This window comes from Sceloporus occidentalis, unplaced genomic scaffold, assembly GCF_023333645.1.
Source record: "Sceloporus occidentalis isolate IW3139 unplaced genomic scaffold, rSceOcc1.0.p SCAF_4, whole genome shotgun sequence".
NCBI classification, from domain to species: domain Eukaryota; kingdom Metazoa; phylum Chordata; class Lepidosauria; order Squamata; family Phrynosomatidae; genus Sceloporus; species Sceloporus occidentalis.
Genome location: NW_028316984.1, coordinates 121694672 through 121718110, shown reverse-complemented (window position 1 = coordinate 121718110; position 23439 = coordinate 121694672). Strand labels below are relative to the sequence as shown.

General features: G+C 40.5%; 1 protein-coding gene across 9 annotated transcripts in view; it reads right to left on the bottom strand.

Moving 5' to 3' along the window:
* The window catches only part of PPFIA1 (PPFI scaffold protein A1), an 82885-nt gene that overhangs the window by 47392 nt on the left and 12054 nt on the right, over positions 1-23439 (bottom strand). For all 9 annotated transcript variants that reach the window (XM_089521390.1, XM_089521395.1, XM_089521386.1 and 6 more), the window contains exons 3-4: positions 5638-5739; positions 1001-1165 (exon numbers count right to left, since the gene is read on the bottom strand). In XM_089521390.1, coding sequence (XP_089377516.1) covers positions 1001-1165; positions 5638-5739 — 267 coding nt within the window. The remainder of the gene's footprint in view (positions 1-1000; positions 1166-5637; positions 5740-23439) is intronic.

Here is a 23439-nt window from a genome sequence, read left to right as displayed (position 1 = left end):
AAGAGAACATAGAATGCAAACCCATCCATGCATCCATCATATTCTGCCCTTTCCTCAGAGTGAAACTTAAGGAGAATCATAAATGGCAAAAAATATATAATAAAAGTACATACAGTTAAAAATGTACAAACGTTGATATTAAAGAAGAATTAAACTAACAGAATTAAAACCATTTAAAATATTACTTTAAAACAAAGATAAAAACAATGCTCTGGTTTTCATCCAGGCTGATGCTCTTACATTCACCCATCAAGAGGTCTCATACACAGTGACTGGACATACAGGATCAAGAATCATTAGATGACTCATTCTCTGACATACAGTTTCAGGGAAAACCCCTTCCTGGTCATGCATCTTGTGCTTTTAGCAGACTTAGGCTCCAAGACTCAGTAGTCCTCTCTTCCTCTAGCTCTGTTCCCCAAATGTTCTCCATGCTAAAATTAAAAGATGGCACGCATCCTCCCTCCATCAAAGAGGCATTGTCTCTTGCCCCTTCCCCTTTGTACATGATGCTATGAATGTAAAGTAGGCAGTGGTAAAGCAAGAAAAGGAAACTACTTCATACTAAAAGCAAAGCTACAGCAGAATGAAGTGAAACAAGAATGAGCATGGGAACTAAATGCATGAAAAGGGAATTGGAAGGGTCTATATTAAAAGTATGCTACATTTCAATTTAACAACCACCATCCCATTGCCCTATACTCTGGAGGAGCACTAGTGCTATAAAACTTCTACTGGACAAACACAGAAGGCAAATACCCTTCTGTTATTTTGATTTTACTAAGGGAAATCTCATAGAAACTCAACACAGTGGTCAGCTCCTACTCTCAAAGTCGTTTATGATAAGTGATGCCTAACTAGCCTGTACTCTTTGGCTATTTTTTTCACTTGCATTAATACCTCAAAATCCAAAAGTACTGTCATTTCTTAATTGAATCATCCCAAGCATTAATAAACATTTCACAAATAATAAGTGACTTCAGTAACCATCTTTCATTACCTTTTCATCAAGGGCTTTATGATGTTCAAATAGGGACTTTAGTGCTTTGAGAACTTCAACTTCACTAGAAACTCCTGCAGGAGACTGAGCCTGTCTCTTTACTACAGTCATTCTAAGAGACCGCTCATGCCGGGAAACAAGACATTCCAAATGCTCTAACAGCAACTGAAAAACAATCAAAATTAAATGATGGATTATATAAGTCTGCTGTTCTTAAAATTATCTGTTGAATGATAGTTGGCCTAAAAAAGGTGTAACTCAGAATACCTCTTTACAAATGAATGGCAAAGAAAACAAAAATAATTGGTTAACCAAATAAATAACTGCATTACTAAATTATATTTTTATGGTCATATTTTTGTTAATACAGGAGTGGGCATCTGGTTGAGGTCCAGGGCTATACATGTCCCCCACCGGACCTCAGAAGGTCATCATCCATGCCCCCACTTTTGAACTTTTAGGATTTTAAAAATTCAAAATGCCATTTATACCCTCTAGAGGGGTTTGGGAAGCAAGTTCAAAGTGTTTTTGCCACTCTTCTCTGTCTGTTTTATGCCCGCAGAGGCGTTTTTCCAAACCAGAAAGAGAAGTGGAACTCACAAGAGGATGCAGAGCTTTAATAAGGAAAGTTCAGGGGAAAAAAATTAAAAACTGGGTTGAGGATGCTTAGGGCCATAATAACAGTCTTAGAGGGTTCACATGTAGTCTGCAGGACACACCTTACCTGACTCTCATTTAAACAAGGGAAGCAATGCAATGACAAAAAAGAATAAACTTTGGAGTCTAGCACCCCCTGCCTTCCTGGGTAAATTTTCTTATCTATAAATGCTACCACTAGTCCTCAGTACTCCCTCTCCTCTGTGGGCCTAGAATTTTATATAGATATTTGGCAGGCTAGAAAATTTTTCACCAAGGACAAGACTAAACATTCCACTTTCATTCAAGCCTTTCTTAGGCTGCACCCACACGGCAGAAATAATCAGTTTGACACCACTTTAACTGTCATGGCTCAATCGCATGAAATTCTGGGAACTGCAGTTTTGTGAGACATTTAGCTTTGTCCGTTAAAGTGCTCTGGTGCCATAACAAACTACAAATCCCAGAATTCGAAACAAGTCATGCCAGACAAATCTTATCTCTTTTTTTGATAAAATTACCAGCTTGGTAGATGAAAGGAATGCTGTGGATATAGTGTATCTTGATTTCAGCCAGTCCTTTGACAAGGTTCCCCATGACATTCTTGCAAACAAGCTTGTAAAATGTGGGCTAGACAAGGTAACTGTTAGATGGATTTGTAATTGGTTGTCCAGCTGAACCCAAAGGGTGCTCAACAATGGTTCCGTTTCATCCTGGAGAGAAGTGACAAGTGGGGTCCCACAGGGTTCTGTCCTGGGCCCAGTGCTATTCAACATCTTTATCAGTGACTTGGATGACAGAATTGGGGGCATACTTATCAAATTTGCAGATGACAGCAAATTGGGAGGAGTACCTAACACTTCAGAGGACAGGATCAAAATTCAAAATGACCTGAATAGACTAGAAAGCTGGGCCAAAGCTAACAAAATGAAATTCGACACGGAGAAATGTAAGGTACTGCACTTAGGGTGAAAAAATGAAATGCGCAGATATTGGATGGGGGACACTTGGCTGAATGAAACTACATGTGAAAGGGATCTAGGAGTCCAAGTAGACCACAAGTTGAACATGAGTCAACAGTGCAATGCAGCACCTAAAAAAGCCAATGCAATTTTAGGCTGCATCAATAAAAATATGGTGTCTAGATCAAGGGAAGTCATAGTGCCACTCTATTCTGCTTTAGTCAGGCCCCACCTGGAATATTGTGTCCAGTTCTGGGCACCACAATTCAAAAAGGACACTGAGAAACTAGAGCATGTCCAAAGGAGGGCAACTATAATGGTAAAGGGTCTGGAAACCATGCCCTAATAGAAAAGACTCAGGGAGCTGGGGATGTTTAGCCTGGAGAAGAGAAGGTTAAGAGGTGATATGATAGCCATCTTTAAATATTTGAAGGGATGTCATACTGAGGAGGGCGCCAGCTTTTTCCTGCTGCTCTAGAGACTAGGACCCAGAACAATGGATGCAAGCTCCAGGAAAAGAGATTCCACCTCAACATTAGGAGGAACTTCCTGACAGTAAGGGCTATTCAACAGTGGAACACACTCCCTCAGAGTGTAGTGGAGTCTCCTTCCTTGGAGGTCTTTAACAAGAGTCTGAATGGCCATCTGTCAGGGATGCTTTGATTTAGATTTCCTGCATGGCAGGGGGTTGGACTGGATGGCCCTTGTGGTCTCTTCCACCTCTATGATTCTATGACAGTCAGAGTGGTGTCAAACTGGATTATTTCTGCAGTGCAGATCCAGCCTCAGTAGAACAGAAGTGTTTAGCCTTTCCCCACTTAATGCTTTCATGTAGTTAACTCTATTCACCACCCCACTCCCCAGCCACAGGCAAAAGTCCCGGATTCATGGTAAGCTAATTTTAGAAAACAACTTTACAAGAATAAATCATTTGCACTGTTTCTAGGTCTTCACAGCCGTTCTGAATGTTATTTTATTAGAGGCAAGAACAGTTGTGATCATTACTACTGCATCTGTTTGCCGCTAATTTTAGACAATGCCTTATTCATGCACTTTTCAGGATTGTGTCATAAAAAGTACACTAATATATATTAAATTTATACAGCACATATTTTTCTGCCAAAAATTACACTCAATATATAATGTAGAACACAGAATTCAGCACTACAACTATCTAAGTGCTCTCCTCTCTTTTTTACTCTGTACTGTCCTTGTCCTATATGTGCAAACTGGCAGATTTAGAAATTTGTGAGCAGACACTTCTTCATGAAGCTGTGGTTCCCTGTGATACATGAAGAAAAGTTCAGAGAGGTATTTTTTATCTTCTTCTCATGCTATATGGAGGAATTTATGGCAAACTATAGCCTACTCTGAATGGATGCAATGGCAAACTATAGTTAATGCAAAGCAAAGTTTGCCTCAAACCAGAATGGAAAGTACATGTGAAACAGTGAGGACAGTATGCATGAATCCAACAGCAGCAAACTGAGACCTTGGAAAAGTAGCATTTCCAAGCTCTGGAACTGACCCAATAAACATCTGGAGATGAATACACCCCAGCACACTTCCATGGTGTTCTCTGCAATACACTGTAAATGCAGCAAACATTCCTGTGTGTGAAATTACTCTAACAGTAGCAATATAAGAGGATTCTACTACCATTCTGATTTTTTCTCCTCTACTTTAAACTATTGTGTCTTGATTAAACCATGTGCTCCATACAACAGCTTGGGCTTATGACATACAATTCAGATGACTTTTCTGCCACATGCAAAATGCAATAAAGATAAAAGATGTCAAACTATAGAGTGGTTGCATGAATTAGCTTTTAGTTTGTTTTAGAAAATATGTTACATGAATGCTGAAAGGCTATTTCTTTATGGATCTTAAGAGGCAGAAGACTTCAGATTTGCTTATGATATATAATAAGGGATCTCTGTGCGCTTCAAAGTCCTTCCAAAAGGTAAAAAACATAACCCCCCTCCCATCAACTGTGCACCCCTTGTAGTGATAGCAATAATATCTGATCTAAAACCATTTACATTATGCAAACTATTCAGACTGTTATGACAGCAAAATCTATCAGTCTTCAGTGTTTACAATTTTATAATTCAGTGTGAGCAGCATTCTGCTTATACAACTCTGAATTCAATAACTGTTTAATTAAGAATAAATAATAAGTTCACATACAACACACTGCTTAAAAGATATAGCTGTGTTATTCTGTAGACTCAGAATATAGAGAGATCTTATAGCACCTTTGAGACTAAGTGAAACAAAGAAGTTGGCAGCATGAGCTTTTGTAGACTTCAGTCTACTTCCTCAAATGCATCTGAGGAAACAGACTGAAGTCTACAAAAGCTCATGCTGCCAACTTCTTCCAAGATCTCTAGCATGTTGCTTGTAATTAATTCTTTTTTGCATTATTAATTTCATCTATGAATTGCTTGACTTTTCAATCAAATAACAATAACACTGAACAGCCTTTTTTGCAAATTTAATCAAACTTTGTAGAACTGCATTTATAAACACAAGATCTCTCTAGCATATTGCTTCTAATTAATTCTTTTTTGCATTATTAATTTCATCTATGAATTGCTTGACTTTCCAGTCAAATAACAATAAGGCTGAACAGCCTTTATTGCACATTTTCAAACCTTGTAGCACTACATTTATAAACACAAAATCATAACTGAAAGTTTTGTTCAACCATTTCCCCCTTTAATTAGAAAAGTAAAGGCAAGAGAGCACTGAGTAGATTACATGTCAGATTCCATCTCAAAAAAACCTCCTTATATATACAGTGGGACCTCCATATCAGCAGGCTTCGTATCCATTACTTTGACTTCCCATGGATCTCCACACTCCATATAATTCAATGGCAGTGATGCGAACACGAATGTGCTGAAGTGTGTGCATTCATGTCACCACCACTGAATAATATGGGGCACAATTTTCTGTGTTTTTTGGTACCTGCAGGGGGAGGCTTTGGAACTGAACCCTGCCAATACCAAAAATTATACCAGGTAGTGAACTCACCCTTGTATTGTTTCTTTCCGCTTTCAGTTCTGCAATTTCTTCTTCCCTTTCAAGGAGTTGTTCTCTGCATACATTAAGCTCTTTAGTAAGTGCTGCAAACTCCTAGGATAGAAGCAAAAAATGTCAAGTATCATCAGGCACTTGCTGAGGTTTACAAGCACTTTAGCCTTAAGCCTCTTCCTTACTGTTGCTGCCAGTTCACCCAACTGCTTTGAGAAAAGAAGCAGAAACAAGGACAAAGAGGAGCAACAGCAGCTACTCTCCTGTCTCTCCAACTACCCATATAGATGAGACCTAGAGAAACCTCATCTAATCTCTTTCTTCCAAATATTTTGGCCAGTCACTTTTAACTATCCCTGAAAAATCGCTACACAGACTGGGGCTGACTGGACCGTCCAAGGTTGAAGAGGCCTAACCTCGAGGAAGAGGGCAGGCAGCAGAAACAGCAGTTTAAGAGGTTAACTTTCCCAGCAGTACCCCCAAATTTTAAACATACACTGCTGCACCCTGACAACAAAAGTAAACCTGGTATCTGCATAGTTATGCTCTTGTGTTGTCTCCTATCAATATAGCCATAACAGTGGATTAGCTATGAATTCCTCAATTCACAGGAATTGGTTCCTTTTAGTTCTACATTTCTCTGAACATGGCTGTCAACAGACTGCTTCAAACAAATGATTTCCCAACAGCTGTTTTGGAAATCAAAGCAAAAATCTACTGAACAAATTGAAACATACTGTAAAATAATGATAGCAAAAACCAGAAGCTCAAGAGAATTTATTCACATGGTTAGCCCATTTCAGAAAAGGTGTAAGGTCCTTTACCAGGAGGTTAAACCAGAAATAGAGAAACTAAGAGTATATGAGATAGCCAATATGGGCAGGTTCCAGATATATCTCTCATGCAATTTGAAATTTTCCTACCAAACAGGGTTAAATGCTATTAATGTCATTTCAGGACATCACACTGTAACAGGTTTCAGGTACAAAAAGCACAGCTCGGTTTTATGCATGGCTTCTCAAAGGTAAGTAAAACAAATAGCCAGGATAGAAACCAGAATGTCTGGATCTTTAAACAGTCCACCTCCAACCACTGACTAGGGCAAAAGAAGTTTGTAATCAGAACATAGTTGAACATGAAAATCTGTACCTTCCCAAAGACTGTGAAGAGCTTCCCCTCCCCTGAATGGGACACCAAAGTAAAAGGTAAAGGTAAAGGTATTCCCCATTGACAAGGTTGTCAAGTGGTGTCCAACCACAGGGGGAGGTGCTTATCTCGTTTCTAAGCCGAAGAGCCAGCATTGTCACAGATTATTCTGTGATCATGTAGCCAGCATGACTGCACAGAACGCTGTTTACCTTCCCAGTAAAGTGGTACCAAGTTATCTACTTATATTGCAGAAGCTGGGACTAGTGATGGGAGCCCACCCTATCACACAGCACCTGGGCCTCAAACTGCCAACCTGCCAATCTTTCAATCAACAGAATCAGCGTCTTAACCACTTGAGCCATTAAGAAGCCAAGCCCTCCCTCCAGTTCATCTCCCTTGGTCCAGGCCTCGGAGGTAGAGAAGAACTGCTGGACCTGATCCCCTTCCCCACCACCATTCCCTTCCCCTTTTGTGTCGTGTATTTTTAGATTGTAAGCCTGAGGGCAGGGAACTGTCTAATTAAAAGATTGTGTGTACGGTGCTGTGTAAATTTACAGTGCTATATAAATAAAGGTTAATAATAATAATAATTGAACCACATACTAAAACTCATACATTTGAAACAATGCATACAAATGGGCATATTCTGGAATATACGCACAAAATACTTGTATCAATGGATCCCACACCCCCGCTCCCAGGACACACTGATTATCATAGTAAAAATCAATGAAGAGAAACACCTTCCACCTACGGGGGTGGGAAGAAACAAAAACATTAACAGGATACTTAACCTCCTTAGGACATCTTGCCATGAGCAACTGGTTATTTTCCAGTATAAAAGATTGGTACACATTATTGGAAATGTCACTGTACTTCTAGATGAATGAGTTTAAATGAGTTTCCCACCGAATGCTGACGCCATATTGGAGACAGTCATCTGTCTGGGGGTACTTCTTGGATTCACAACAGATGCAAACAGCAGAACCATGTGTCACTCTACCGCTTGCAGCTGCTTTACATATTTTTCTTTAATTAAACTTCTGGCTTTATCGACACAGACGAAAATAAAACATCCTTCCAGACTATCTGAAGAATGTAACGATATGGATTATCTTGGTTTTTAACTTTTAAAAAGAACAGCAAATAGCCCATTGCAGTACAAGACAAGAAAATATCAATACAAACAAACAAATAGCCTTTCCTATAAAATACTGAAGCTACGCTCCACTGTTATTCTTATGCATTGTGCTTACTAGTTTTATAAATTCCACATTATGACAAGCTTTATTTTATGTGACTTTGTTTTACTTTTATTCTACCTCATATATTATGGCTGTGGGTGCACAGGTAGAACGTACTTCATTTTACACACACAACCACTCTTTTGAAACACAGCCATTTTTGTACTCTGCAGCACAGTGGTATTCTCACTGTGGTTCAGAAAATTTCAGAATTTACAGACACAACATCAGCACCCATGTTCAGAGCTGACTGGGCTCCATCAAGAGGATCATCGTCACTGTAATTTTTAACAATGCCAGTGGGCTTGGGAGAAATTTTACAACCCAAAGGCTGTTACTAGTTTCCACCAGCAACCCAATGTTGCAATAAAATATGTATCTAAAAACGAGCACCTACCACCAACTACTTAGAATGATCTGAGCAAAAAGGAGGTATTACCTAAGCAACAGGTCACAGAATATGTTCACAGTATATACTGTTCTATTATTTTAAAAAAATGACCCTTATAATGCCAAGTTAAGACTATCTTATGTTGGCTCCCACTTCATAAAAGCAGGATTGTGGGGAGGGGAGATTATTTAACAGATCAGCAATAATACGGCACAATGTTCAAACTGTGATTATGTCCATCCTACCCTCTGTATACATACATTCTGCTAAGCTCTTTCAGGCCCAAATCCAGATAGAGAAAACTGAGTTTTGGGACCAGCAAAGAGGCCCCATATTTATTATTCATTACTTTAAGAAGCACCTCAGCTCTACTATATTGCTAGGGGAATTAGGAGGGTTACAACAGAAGTGTCTTTTCTTCTTTCTTTCTCTTTCTTTCAGCAGTTCAGCACAATTAAAAAGGACACTGCCATGCCCCTTCAATAATCTACTTGTTCACGATATATCTATATATCTATATCTATATAGATAGATATAGATATATAGATTTAGATATAGATAGATATAGATATAGCTATAGATATTAGAAAGTCTCCAAGTGTTCCAAAATGACTGCAAAAACACACTGTTTATCAGAATAAGTGCTCCACATTCAGATGGTCATCCACCTTGGCATTATCCATGGTGGCAGAACTGTATGTGCCTGTGAGAAACGGGGCTATGCTAATGGTAGCATGGTACTAATAGGATCTCCCATATCTGAGGGGCTTTTGGTGATGAGCCAGATTAAATATGTCAAGTAGCTACTGGATAATTGCTGTGGTGGAGTGAGGGGATGTACCACTGAAAGAAGAGTCTCTCTGAAGAAAAATGGCAGTGGTGCCTTAGCAAAATCTAAAGGAGTTATTAGCAAAGAAGGTGGCAGTGTTAAACAACGTCTGAATGCCTTTTACTTTGAAAATGCTATGATGAGACAATCCATAATGAAACAAGAGAGTACTAGAACATGAGACTCCTAGATCAGAAGGATCCAGGGTAGTAGGGAGGAGCAGAAGACAGTTATGAGTAGCACTGTGTCTAACTGATGCAACTAGATTCAAGCAAAAAGATTGTTCAAGCTCACATGTGAAAGAGAAGTCATGATGTATACAATTTGTGTAGTAGAAACATGAAATCTGGGAAGTATAAATCAGAAAAACCTGGAAATCATAAAAAAAGAAATGGAATAGCATAAGACATGGTCATACAGCCCGCCCACCCCAGCAGTGGGCTCGCCACCTGTGGATGGCAAGCACCACTGGCCCTAATGGCAGCATGTATGGCCATTAAAAACCAAGGGACTTGAGGTCCTGTAGTTTTTAGCATGCACCGGGGGGGGGGGGGTGATCTGGAACGGAACCTCCGCAGATACTAAGGGCTGAATGTACTTGATGTGAGATAACTAATATGGATAAGATTGGCATATTTTCAATGATAGTTACATCCTCTTTTATTTTGGAAATGATAATCAAAGGTAAAATCAAAATCAAAGAAGAAATTGGATAGCATTAACAATGAGGCAAAATTTAGCAAACGTAGTCAGGAGCTACTGGGCCCGTTCCCACTTACTGGAAAATCCATTTCCTGAACCAATTCCTGAAACCGGTTCTGAAAAAACCTAGTTCCCACTATGTTTGCACTGATTTCAAGAATCAGTTCAGTGGTGGGGGGCAGTTTGATGGCCCATCCCGTCTCTGGCCTCTCCTGGCCCCAAAATCCCAGGCCCAGCCTCCTTATCGGCTTCTTTGGCTGCTGACCGGGTTCCCTGCACTTTTTAAAAAAAATTTCCTGCGGTTGGGGAGGCCAGAAGGAATTCACAGAGAAGCTGGGGGAAAGCCGGGAAGGAGACCACAAGGCTTCCAGCATCTCTGCGACCTCCTTCTGGCCTCCCCGGTCAGCAGCCAAAGAAGCCGGTATGGAGGCTGGGCCGGGGATTTAGGGGCCGGGAGAGGCCGGGCCATTCCAGCTCCCCCCCCCCCCCCGGGGCCAGGCTGCCACTGAGAACCAGGGCAGATACGATTCTATTATTTCTAAATAAATCGATTCAGCCCAAAAAAACACCCCATTTTCCCAGCATCTTTTTGACGCAGGTTAAATGGGCAAAAACCATGGCTCCCTTTTCTGAATCAATTTCTGAAGTTGCATTCAGTGGGAACCATGCCCATTTTTAACCCAGATCACAATCTGTATTTAATCACAGTGGGAACATGGCCACTATGTGAAGTACAGTGTGCCTGCATCATACATGGGTGCATTATACGCTGCTTCTTCTGGCACCGCACGCTGAAAGAAACAATGGCGCACATGCACCACTGGCACACAATGCCGCGAGCACGAGCCCTATTACTTGTAATGGGGCTTGAGCATATGCACTTTTTTTTTTACGCGGAGGGGTCCGGAACAGATCCCTGGTGTAAAACAAGGGCTCACTGTTTAATCAAATGACATCAGTAAGACTTCAGGAAAAGTGGCCTAGGATCAAGAAGTGAAGCAAAATGAATGACTCAATTTTCTGAAGCCAACAGTTTGCTAATTGCAAACACATTCTTCAGAAAACGAAAGAGACTACTATATGTGTATCACCATGGGCCCAATATAAAAACCAATCCGGCTATATGATTGGAAGCAGAAAAAGAAGCTTTCTCTGCTAAAACAAGATGAGTGGATCATGGCAAAGGCCATGAACTGTTGATATCTAAAATTAGAGTAAAGCTAGACTCCACTTGGGGATTGTCCACCAGAGTGATAAGACACAGTTTCCCCTCATTTCCAAACCCTAGCTGTTCAAATGATGCATGTGGCCAACATGGGAGGACACCGTGCTCTGGAGCTAAACACCAGAGCAAAGTAACACCTGGTGTGTTGTGGATCAAGCTGGAAAGTACAAACTATCGCAACGATACGTGGACTGTACACTGGTGCGGAGATGGGGGGAAAGCCTGGTGGATGGTGGAAGCAGGCAGGAGCAGGTGCCCTGGGCCAGGTGAGCTGCCAGCACTTTGGCAGCCAGAAGTTTCTGTGAGAGGCAAAGCATGGAGGGGTACGTGGCAACCCTACAAGCATCCTGCATATGTGCATTCTCTGAAAAAACATGCCCCAAAGAAACCCCCTTCACTCATAACCCCACCCCTGGCATCTAAGATAAGCATTCAGTGGTCCACTGGTGCCCTGTGGTATGCTCAGCATGTCCCACAATACTAAACCATGCAACCACCCGGCTAAGATCCAAAGGAGAAAGGAGCAACGGCTGGAGATGGCAATGCCAGCAGATGTGGTCAATCGCTTCATGCAGCAGAATTTGAAACACATAAGAAACCTGCTGGCTGCAGCAGGAGAGGAGAGTGTGTCCATGAATTCAAGGAAAGGGAGGCAGAACAAACATGTGGGGAAGAAGATTGCAGGGAGAGGGAGGCAAAGCACATGAGGCAGATGGACAAGCATGCCTTCCAGCAGCAGGATGCATCTGCCACACTGGAGAGCCAGACAGTCCTGATAGCCACACTCATGGCACAGAATGGGCTAGGGCAGAGCGGTGGCAAAGGAAATGTACCAGTGCCCAGGAGAGAAGGGCTATGGGGATGGACATTCAGGAATCTCCCCATGGAAGAATCCAGTGGCCTGGGGGTACTGGATTCCCTCCTGCTGTGCTGATTGTAGTCATCCCAATGGGAGAGGCCACCCAGCAGAGGTCCATACACCCACCCCCAGTGCCATGGGGTGGGGCAAGACACAGAACTCAGTACATTGGACTGCCATCTCCCCTGCCCACCTATCCCCGAGCACCAACATTTGAAAGATTTGCAACATAGGTGCGTTACAGACCGCCTAAAAGCAGTGGTCTGCCGGCGGCACCGGTTGCTGCATCCGGGAACCGCAGCGGCCAAACCGTGCGATTCCCAGGTGCAGCCAAAAAGAAGCGCCAAAATGGCACTTCTTTTTGCGCCAGGGGAAGTGGTGCCGTGAGGCGCTAGTCACGCACTCGCAACATCACTTCCGCCATGCGACGTCCGGATGCTACGTGTCCGCAACGTCAACATGGCGGCCCCTGTGTGGACAGGCACCGCCATTTTGTACGGACCCAGTCCGTACTAGAACTGGCAAATGTAATATTGGAGCCATTGGGAATAATCTTTGAAAACTCCTGGAGAACAGGAGAAGTCCCAGCAGACTGGAGGAGGGCAAACGTTGTCCCCATCTACAAAAAGGGGAAGAAAGAGGATCCCAACAATTATCGTCCAGTTAGTCTGACATCAATACCAGGAAAGATTCTAGAGCAGATCATTAAACAGAGAATCTGTGAACATCTAGAAGGCAATGCCATAATCACAAAAAGTCAACATGGGTTTCAGAGAAACAAGTCATGCCAGACAAATCTAATCTCTTTCTTTGATAAAAATTACCAGCTTGGTAGATGAAGGGAATGCTGTGGATATAGTATATCTTGATTTCAGTAAGGCCTTTGACAAAGTTCCCCATGACATTCTTGCAAACAAGCTTGTAAAATGTGGGCTAGACAAGGCAACTGTTAAGTGGATTTGTAACTGGTTGACCGGACGAACCCAAAGGGTGCTCAACAATGGCACCTTTTCATCCTGGAGAGAAGTGACCAGTGGAGTCCCACAGGGCTCTGTCCTGGGGCCAGTACTGTTCAACATCTTTATCAATGACTTGGAGGAAAAAATTGGGGGAATACTTATCAAATTTGCAGATGACACCAAATTAGGAGGAATAGCTAATACTCCAGAGGACAGGATCAAAATTCAAAATGACCTGAATAGACTAGAAAGCTGGGCCACAGCTAACAGAATGAACTTCAACAGGGAGAAATGTAAGGTACTGCACTTAGGGCGAAAAAATGAAATGCACAGATATAGGATGGGGGACACCTGGCTTAAGGAGACAACATGTGAAAGGGATCTAGGAGTCCAAGTAGACCACAAGTTGAACATGAGTCAACAGTGTGATGCGGCAGCTAACAAGGCCAATGTGATTTTAGGCTGCATCAATAGAAGTATAGTGTCTAGATCAAGGGAAGTAATAGTGCTGCTATATTCTGCTCTGGTCAGGCCCCACCTGGAATATTGTGTCCAGTTCTGGGCGCCACAATTCAAAAAGGACATTGAGAAACTGGAGCGTGTCCAAAGGAGGGCGACTAAAATGGTGAAAGGTCTGGAAACCATGTCCTATGAGGAACAACTCAGGGAGCTGGGGATGTTTAGCCTGGAGAAGAGAAGGTTAAGAGGTGATATGATAGCCCTATTTAAATACTTGAAGGGATGTCATATTGAGGAGGGAACAAGCTTGTTTTCTGCTGCTCCAGAGACTAGGACCCGGAGCAATGGATGCAAGCTGCAGGAAAAGAGATTCCACCTCAACATCTTCCTGACAGTAAGGGCTGTTCAACAGTGGAACACACTTCCTAGGAGTGTAGTGGAGTCTCCCTCCTTGGAGGTCTTCAAACGGAGGCTGGATGGCCATCTTTCGGGGATGCTTTGATCTGGATTTCCTGCATGGCAGGGGGTTGGACTGGATGGCCCTTGCGGTCTCTTCCAACTCTATGATTCTATGATTCTAGAGGGGCGTCTAGAATAGATGCCCCTTTCTAACCCTAGCACGCCCCTTCCTAACCCTAACACGTACTTTCAGCACTTGTGTAACACGCCATAGTTTGTGAATATTTTCCCACTGTTGAAGTAAGCAAAAACTGGATTAGAGATCCATTTTTAGTTAATGTGTATGAACTAGGAGGGCTCCCAGCAGCAGATGAAGACAAGCTTTTAGAATTATCCACAGATGCTGTTCTGAAACTGCAGTTCAAGGGACAATTCCTTCCTAAATTTCTGTGCTCATTTACAAGCATTTTTCCCCAGAGCTATCAAAGAAGGCTATGAAAGTATTGATGTCTTTCATAATGACATACAGTCGGCCCTCCTTATCCACGGATTTTTTATCCAGATTCAAGCATTTACAGCTTGAAAATATTTTTAAAAAAGTATACATTCCAAATATCAAAGCTTGATTTTGCCATTTTATATAAGGAACGCCATTTTGCATTGTATATAATGGGACTTGAGCATCCACAGATTTTGTTATCCATGTGGGGTCCTGGAACCAAATCCCAGTGGATAACAAGGAACCACTGTACTTGTGTAAAAAAATCTTTCACAGCTCTCATTTGCCTTAAAGGTAAGTGCAGAAACAGTTTGAAAAACACAGTCAGAACTCAGAATACACATTTCAGCTACTAGGCCTAAGATACCAAGGCTTGTAAGTGAAATGCAGCACAAGTTTTTTCATTAATTAATTAATTAAAATTAACCAGCAAATATTAGGGCATGATTCAGTGTTCAGATTTCATCATCTTCTTCTCCTTCTTCTCAAATTGAGGAAAATAGCTGTGGCATGATGAGGAGTGATCTAAAAAGCTCTGGTGCTTTTACTTTCTAAAGAGGTCTTATCTGGATTTTTAAACTCTTAATTGGCTAGGTGTTTTATTTTGCCTAGCCATTTCAAGCCCTGCATTATTTTGGTTTATGTTGACGTATCTCTTTTTGGTGGAATTTTTTACTGAGTTGGTTTATACATGCCATTTGCTAGCTATCCTCATTCTGATTAGCTTGCTACTCCAACAGTAGACTTCTGAATACTATCAGAAGCCTTGAAAAACTGTAAAAAGATGTTTGGGATGGGTGGGTGGCTGTTTGGTATTCTGTTTTTTAAATGCTAGCAGTGGGCTAGAAGTTTCCATGTTTTAATAGCAATGAGGATCTAGTAATGTAGCCTAGTAGAACGCCTTGTAAATGAACTGCTCTGTCACCCTCGCCACCCCCTATTCAAAGTTGGTGGAGAAAGAAAGGGGAAAAACAAGTCTCTGAGAATTTAAAGGATTTTTTTCTCCTTTCTCCTGAGAAAAGAGGAATTGAGTTTGGAGTTTTTTTGAAGAACATGTGACCAGGTCACGCTGGCTGTAACCAGAGTCCAGAGAAGGAAGCAGAGATTCAAACAATCTGTCTTTACCTACACAAAAGACTATTCTGAAATACTATCTACAAGTGGAAACTAGAGGTACATTTATAGTGGAGATTTCCAGTAAGGCCAGCTCTACCTCCACTTCACCTGCACCAGAAGCATTGCATTTTGTTTCTTTCATGAATAATAACATTCACAAAAATCAGCTTGAAGTTTCAGTAGACCAATATGATAAGAAAAATTGGTCTCCAAATCCAGAATGCATATGTGAAAATCCTTATTTAATGCCTACTGTCTATGACACTCCTCTGTTTAACTCAGGCCCAAGTACAGTTATTTTCAGATAAGGATACAGAAATACTTTCTTGCAGCTCAAACTAAGAAGAGAATTTTCCACAGCCTGGATCACCAAAAAAAGAAAGAAAAGACAGGAACTCTCTGCCCTCAAAGCTAATATTCAGGTTTTAACAGGTTTAATTGAGATGGGGATTTTGATAACAGCTCCTAATCAAGAACTTGATAACAAATTGGCTTCCACCAACCTTCATTCTGATATTTCTCTCAGCAATGAGAGGGATTTGGGGAGTTATGTAGCTAATTCTTGGTGGACTGGGAAAGATTGGGATTGAGAAATTTGTAGGATGATATACTGGAAATTTCTCATCTTGCTTTTTCTGATTATGATCTTATTATAACAGATGAGCGGCATGAGAATTAAGCAATGGGAATTGATGGGGCAGTGTAGCCACACTGTAGAGATTAAAGCAGTTTGACACCGCTTTAACTGCCATGGGCAATCTACTTTAATCACTTTAATTTCAGTGAAACTGGATGCTATCTCTGAAGTGATTTATCAGTCTCAAAACAATTTCATTTTGTCTGTATTGTTAAGAGGAAACGGGGGGGGGGGGGGCAGAAATTGATGCTCTAATTTGTTTTAAGGTATACTCTTTACCTGTTAAATCTGGTAACTCTTCTTTAGGAATTGAAAAAGGATCTGAATCTTTGTAAGATATAATATCCTAAGGATATCATAGTGGTGTGTACTGATTTTAATACTCGTGTTTGTGGTCTGAGTCCTAAGAAAAATGCTCTTGGTCTGAGCTATAATGAAGTTTTGTTTTGTGTATGTGATTCTTTTGTCTTTGTACAAAGCAGTAAATAAATAAGGAATAGGAAGTTATTTGAGTTAATGTCCTGCCTGCAGCTGACGTGCCTTCACGACAGTCTGTAACGATAATTCTAGTGGATAGTATACATTTCTCAACAGCTGAGTCAGCAGTGTTACTGATTACAAAGTTATTGTCCTATTGTCCACAGAATGAGCTATAACATTATAAACCACCCAGAAAGTGATTATTTTTGTATCCTTCTGCCTGTTTCTATATTAACTCCTTAACTGCTCCCTCCACATACAGTATTGATCTGGCAGAGAGAACAATTATGGGGAAATGAATAAAGTGGGTTTTTTTCTGTTGAACTTTCAGTCCAGGAGCATCTGGACTGAACGATATTGAATGTGCATCTGAACATTGTCAAAGGATCCTGTAGAAGCTACTATGACTATTTTTGTAGTCGTAAGGCAACTTTTACCTAAAACAGTCCATCATACTAGAATGGCCACTGGCAAAGTAACCTAAATATAGGCAGGCTATAAGGAAAGTGGCTCAACTAACCAGAAGGATAAGGCAGATGCAATTGAAGGAGAGATGATTTGGAAACATTGGCTTCCTGCTGCCTATTTGAGAAGTATTTGTGCTATATATACCTTTTCCATACCTTGGGTCAGTCATTAACCAAAATGAAGACTGTAGTCAAGAAATCAAAAGACTAGGACTTGGAAAGGCAGCTATGAAGGAACTATGAGAGATTTTCAAATGCACACCTGTATCACTGGGTATCAGTCAGGATCATCCATGCCACTGGATTTCCAGATGATGATGATGCTGATTTGGACCTTGCTTTTCCCTCCAAAAATGGGGTGTAGTGGCTTACAGTCTAAAAAACTCAATACAATTAAAAACCTACAAAAGTAACAATTAAAATGGAATTTAATTTTTTAAATTCTCAACCTAATAATGGTTTTCTGTGTAACTATTTATGTTTCAATGTATAGTTGTGAAAGCTGTACAGTGAAAAAATCTGACAGGAAGAAAATCAACTCATTTAAAATGTGGTGTTGAAGAAGAATTATTCTACAGATACCATGGATCATGGATAAACTAGGGCAAATCAAGCCTGAATTCTCATTAGAAGCCAAGATGATTACACTGAAGCTGTCATGCTTTAGTGAGACATCATGACTCACTGGAAAAGACAACAGTGATGAGAAAAGAGGAAGACCATACTACAGGTAGATTCTGCAAGAAAGAAGCCACAGCCCTGAGTTTGCAAACCCTGAGCAGGGCAGTTGATGACCACAAGGTCTTTCATTCATAGGGTCACCATAAGTCGAGACTGACTTGACAGCAACAATTCTGATGATTGTATCTCAGCTTAATAAACAAAGATAAGAACACATCTTATAGTCCTGTACACTTTCCTCAAACTATGAAATGAGGATGGCAAATTTCAGAAAACAACAGTTTTTCTTTACAATAGAAGCTGTGATTAACAGCTTCTGAAGAAGCTAGGGTACAAAACCAACTTCAAACCTTGGTTTCATATTACAGAAGGCCCCTTACATCTGCTGTGGTTTGGCTTCAGGTGTTCCTGTGGATACCAAAATCCATGGATATTCAAGTCCCATTATATATAATGGTCTAGTAAAATGGTGTCCCTTCTATAAATAGCAAAATCAATGTCTGCGTTTTGGAATTTTGTTTGGAGGGGCATTATTTTCAAGCCATGGATGGGTGAATCCATGTACTGCTTTTTTCAGATGCTGTTGATCAGTCTCTTGATTAAATTATAATGTGAAGCTCTAAGTTCTTTTGTTCTCAGTCTCTTAAGCAACAATATGAATGGCCACATGCAGACTCAGTATCATAAAGTTCAAAGTCAATTAATGGTTCAAGATAGCTTTCCAATTTTCTACCTTACAGAAAATAATATCTTTCAACCCTAGGTATAGCCCAAAGACCAGTAGATCTTGTTAAAGAGATGTGAGGAAGGTTACTTTCACATCCTTACTATTTTGGGGTAAAGACCAGGCAAAAACATCAGAGGACCTGTTGAACAGGTGGACTGTTGTATGGGACGGAGAAGGGAATCTTTTCAAGAGAACCCTTGAAAATCAGGCAGGAAAAACTTTCATGAGTGGCACTAGGCCACAGTGTACTGCTATGAGACTAGCACAGATATTATTTTTATATTTATGTCTGACAGTATAGAAAGCTGCATTTTAAAAACCGTAGCATCTCTTTGCACACAGGAAATCCAGGTTCAAATTCTCGTTTATATTTAAAGCTCACTAGGTGACGCTTTGTTGTCTATACACTCAGATGAACTTACATCACTATATTATATGTGATTATAACATTAGTGGGGAGGGGGGAGAAGAAGAACTAGCTAGGCTCTCTGAACTCCTTAAGAAAGGGAAGAATAAAAATGATTAAAGTTGCAATTATCTTAACCTAACATCACTGTTTCACAAGGACAGTAATCCAATGTACACTTACCTAGGAATAAGTTCTACTGAGCATAGGAAAGAGACTTTTATGTTGACTAATAGTTTATTAGGTTTTTAAATTAGCACTCGATAACCAGTGTATAGTGGTCTAAGCGTTGGACTTGGACTCTGGAGAACAAGGTTTGAATCCCCCCTTGGCCATGGAAATCCATTGTGACCCTGGGCAAGTCACATCCTCACACCCTCAGAGGAAAACAAAAGTCAAATCACCTCTGAACAAATCTTGCTAAGAAAACCCAATGATATGTTCACCATAAGTACTCCGTAAGTCAGAAATAACTTAAAAATGCACAACAACAGATTAGCATAACTATCAAACTTGTTGGTTATTATGCTCTTTGTTGTTCTCATAACATGGATGCTTAGAAATACTTGGACATTATTTCATCTGCCAAGAAAAAGGTTAGTGACCCAACCAGCAGAACTCAAGTTTTACTTGATTGATGGTAATACCTTTTTACAAGTCCTTTCATCACAATTATAAAAGCATGGGGGGATCTACTAAAATTTTTAGTAAGAACTGCATGGTCCTATAAAAACACCCTTTAGAAACAAGGAACGTTTATTGTATTATGGTATGTTTTGGTTGGCAACTGATCACGCAAGACTGTGCTACCTTTAGGTATATATGCACAGTACTCATGCAGGAGAGGAAGCCTTTCCCTAAATCATCTTTCTTCTTAAGGCACATTGTAAAGTAGAAGATACTTTTTAATTAAAGGGCAAATCCAGTACTGCAAGTTCAACAAGTTTTCTGCAAAAACCCACCTAAATTTCAATATATCTTTGAAGATGTTAAAAGTGTTTGCATTTTACTCCTGGCTGACAGCACTGGAATCAAGCCTTCTGGAACTGCATGTGTTAATACTACAGACAAGGTCTCCTCCTTCTCCCCATTCCAGTTAAGAAACATTTTAATCAGATTTAATTAGAAATCTGTATTTTTGCCAAGGACCCATGTTTAAAAAAATCAGCAAGTGCGTGTACTAGATATCGAAGAGTTACATTCTTGTGAGGCAAATGCTGCTGAACTATAGGAAAGGCAAGCTTCTTTAGGCAAGAATCGAGTTCTTGCTTTTTTGTGGAATGCCAAGCACATTATATTCATAATGCTAACTGGCAGTTTGGAATTAAATGTTTGGACATTCAGCAAAGTTAATATTTGCCACTTTCAAGAACATTTTCTTGCAGTTTATGTGATTGATAGTAATTTTTCTGGTCTTTGTCCTTTATCATACATACCACTTACTACCAGGTGAAGTAAATATGTTGCTGTGCATTACTTCTTTAACTGAAAATTTGGTACTGGGGCAGAAAAAGTGTAGAATGAATAAGGATAGGTTCCTGCATATTTTATATAGAGAGAGCAGTTCAGCATGCTTCAGCAAACTTTTTTCCAAATATAAAACTATCCAGAAGTGAAATGTGGGTGGGTGGTGAGACCCCAGGTCAAGTAAGCATTGCATAAGTAAACAAACACATTTTGAATTTTCTAGAGACCACTTGAAAGTTTCTTTCAAAATGCATCCAGGGATGACATTTTTCCCACCAGCTTTTAGATTTATGTTTTTTTAAACATGTGTGTGTTGTCTGTTGCAGGCAGGCACCGAAGGCTGCAGTACTCAGATAGAGTAAAATCTCATTCTTCCCCATCTCAGCTTTTATTGTAGTGATTACTGCAAACATGTTGCTGCAACCTGGCAGCCCTTCCACACTATTCTCCCAAAGTTGAAGTACTAAAAAATCAAGATAAACAAAGTGCAGAAAGAAAAAGGGGGTTGGGGTGTAAACACACGTAAAAATGAGTTTCTCTGTCAGAGTCTTAAGTACACGGAGGCATATCATTATATAAAACAGCAGACTGGAGGAATGGAATGCCTCATATGAGACACTTTGAGAACAGCAATAGCAACCAGGCTCTTTGGACTCCTAAAATTGTATTAATACAAACATAATTATTCCCCATCTAAACTATACCAAGCAGTATGTACCTTCTCTAAGAAAAATCAAACACAGAAGGCAGAAAATAATTATAGTACTTAAAAATATTTACAAGCTACTCAGGAACTGTTCTAAAATCCAACAACTGAAGCCCTCAGTATGAGATAAGCAGAACATCCTGCGATCTATTGGAAGTTGAGGATATGCAGTTTAATAATAATAATAATAATAATAATAATAATAATAGGATTTATTTATATGCCGCCCAATCACTGGGAATCCAGGCGGCTTACAACAGAGGGGATAATATTAATAGATAATAGTCAAGATTGTTTAGTATCAGTTACCGTATATACTTGACTATAAGTCAAGAAATTTATGTCCCAAAATGGACTCCAAAATCATGAGTAGACTTATATATGGGGCAATAAGTTAATAGTGCTTATAAAGTCCCTAAAAGAAGTGCCCACCTTCCGCTGCAGCCAAGGATCTTTAAACAGATCCCCGTTTGAGGCGCTGTGCGCTCTCTCTCTCTCTCTCTCTCTGTTACTCCTCAGCCTTCCCTTGCAGCCAGAGCTAACAAACAGCTGCTGAGGCAAGGGACAGAGAGAGAGAGAGAATGCCCAGGCTTGTACCCTGTTTTGCAAGCCATGAGCCTTGTAAATCCTGGGGTTAAAGGCAGAGAGAAAGAGAGAGGTTTGTACCCCATTTTGCAAACCACGAGCCTTGGAAATCCTGGGGTTAAGGGCAGAGAAAAGAGAGAGGTTTGTACCTTGTTTTGCAAACCATGAGCCTTGGAAGTCTTGGGGTTAAGGGCAGAGAAAAAGAGAGAGGTTTGTACCCCATTTTGCAAGCCATGAGCCTTGGAAATCCTAGGGTTAAGGGCAGAGAGAAAGAGAGAGGTTTGTACCCCATTTTGCAAGCCATAAGCCTTGGAGATGCTTTTGGTAAAGGGAAGAGATGGGGGGGGGGGTTCTACCCCATTTTGCAAGCCATGAGGCAGGGAATGCTGGTGGTAAAGGGAAGAGAGACAGAGAGAGACCAGGCTTGTTTCCCCATTTTTCATGCCAAGACTGTGATCCTTGGGAGAGATCCAGAGACGGAGAAGTAGGGAGGGAAGTGGTGCTTTGTTTCCCCCTTTAGATCTTTTCTAACATGCCCCAGTGTTTGACTCTCAACTTATCCATGGGTCATATCAAAATCCATAATTTTGGCCCCAAAAACTGCCCTCCAATGTATAAATGAGGTCGATTTATACACAAGTATATCTGGTGTTTGTATTCAAGAATATGATCATATATTTTACCCAGACTTTAGTCAAATTCTTCAAATGTGTATAAGTAATCTCAGAACTTTTTTTCAAGAACAAAGGAAAAGGTAAGAATTTTGTGAACAGCACTGTAACATATTAAACCAGTTTGATAAGTTTTGAAATTATGAGGTTCTCAATTTAGTGAGAATCAATTACATTTTGCTCAGAATGGAATTCAGATATTGTAATCAAAAGTTGCAACAGATAACATCAGATTAAATACTGAAGGAACTTGAACACCCTCTAATTTCAAAACTCCCATCTGTATTTATAGTTTGAAAAGTTCATTATGACCTGGTGTGCAAATATATTCATTGCAATATCTAATAACATAAGCAAACATCTTAGTCACCTCTTTTGCAGCAATTCAATGTGCAATCAGTTCACCATTAACTTTACAACACATCCTATTTTACTGCAAGAAGGTATTCTTGGTATGAAACATTTCTGAAATGAGATGTGTCTTCTGAGGTTTAAATTTTAGTCTGTGTTCAAATCTATTAAATCTAATATATGACATACCTATACAGACTGGAACCGATGTTTTGGTTAAATGGACCAACCACAGTAGATACACTGATTCAACTTATCTAAGGTCTGTTACAGACTGCCAAAATAAAGCTGCTTCAGGTCTCTTTGGAGGCATGCTATTTAAATGATGCATGGGCCCTAAGAGTCCGGAGGTCGCGTCAAAGCCATACTCCATTCCTAAGCACTGGAGTGCATCTTTGGTGCAGCTTCCGGATTCTTAGGATGCATGCATCATTTAAATAGCATACCTCCAAAGAGACCCGAAGCAGCTTTATTTTGGCAGTCTGTAACAGGCCTAAGAACCAATTTACCAGATTCACATTGATTCAGTGGGTCTAGTCTACTTGAGACTAACAACTGACAAATCTCCCCATAGCATTGCTCATATTACTGATGGCCAAGTCAGTCCCACTCCCCTACCATGAATTAAAATTTAGAAACCCACTTCATCTATTTCCTCAAAATTTTAAGAGCACTGGAATGCAGTCCCTGTGCATTTTTGCATGAGCCACTGTTCTGGGATTGCCAACTGACTGGAAGGAGTCATGCCCAGTACAATGACTCCTGGAGCTTCTCTAATGATGAGCAACTGAGC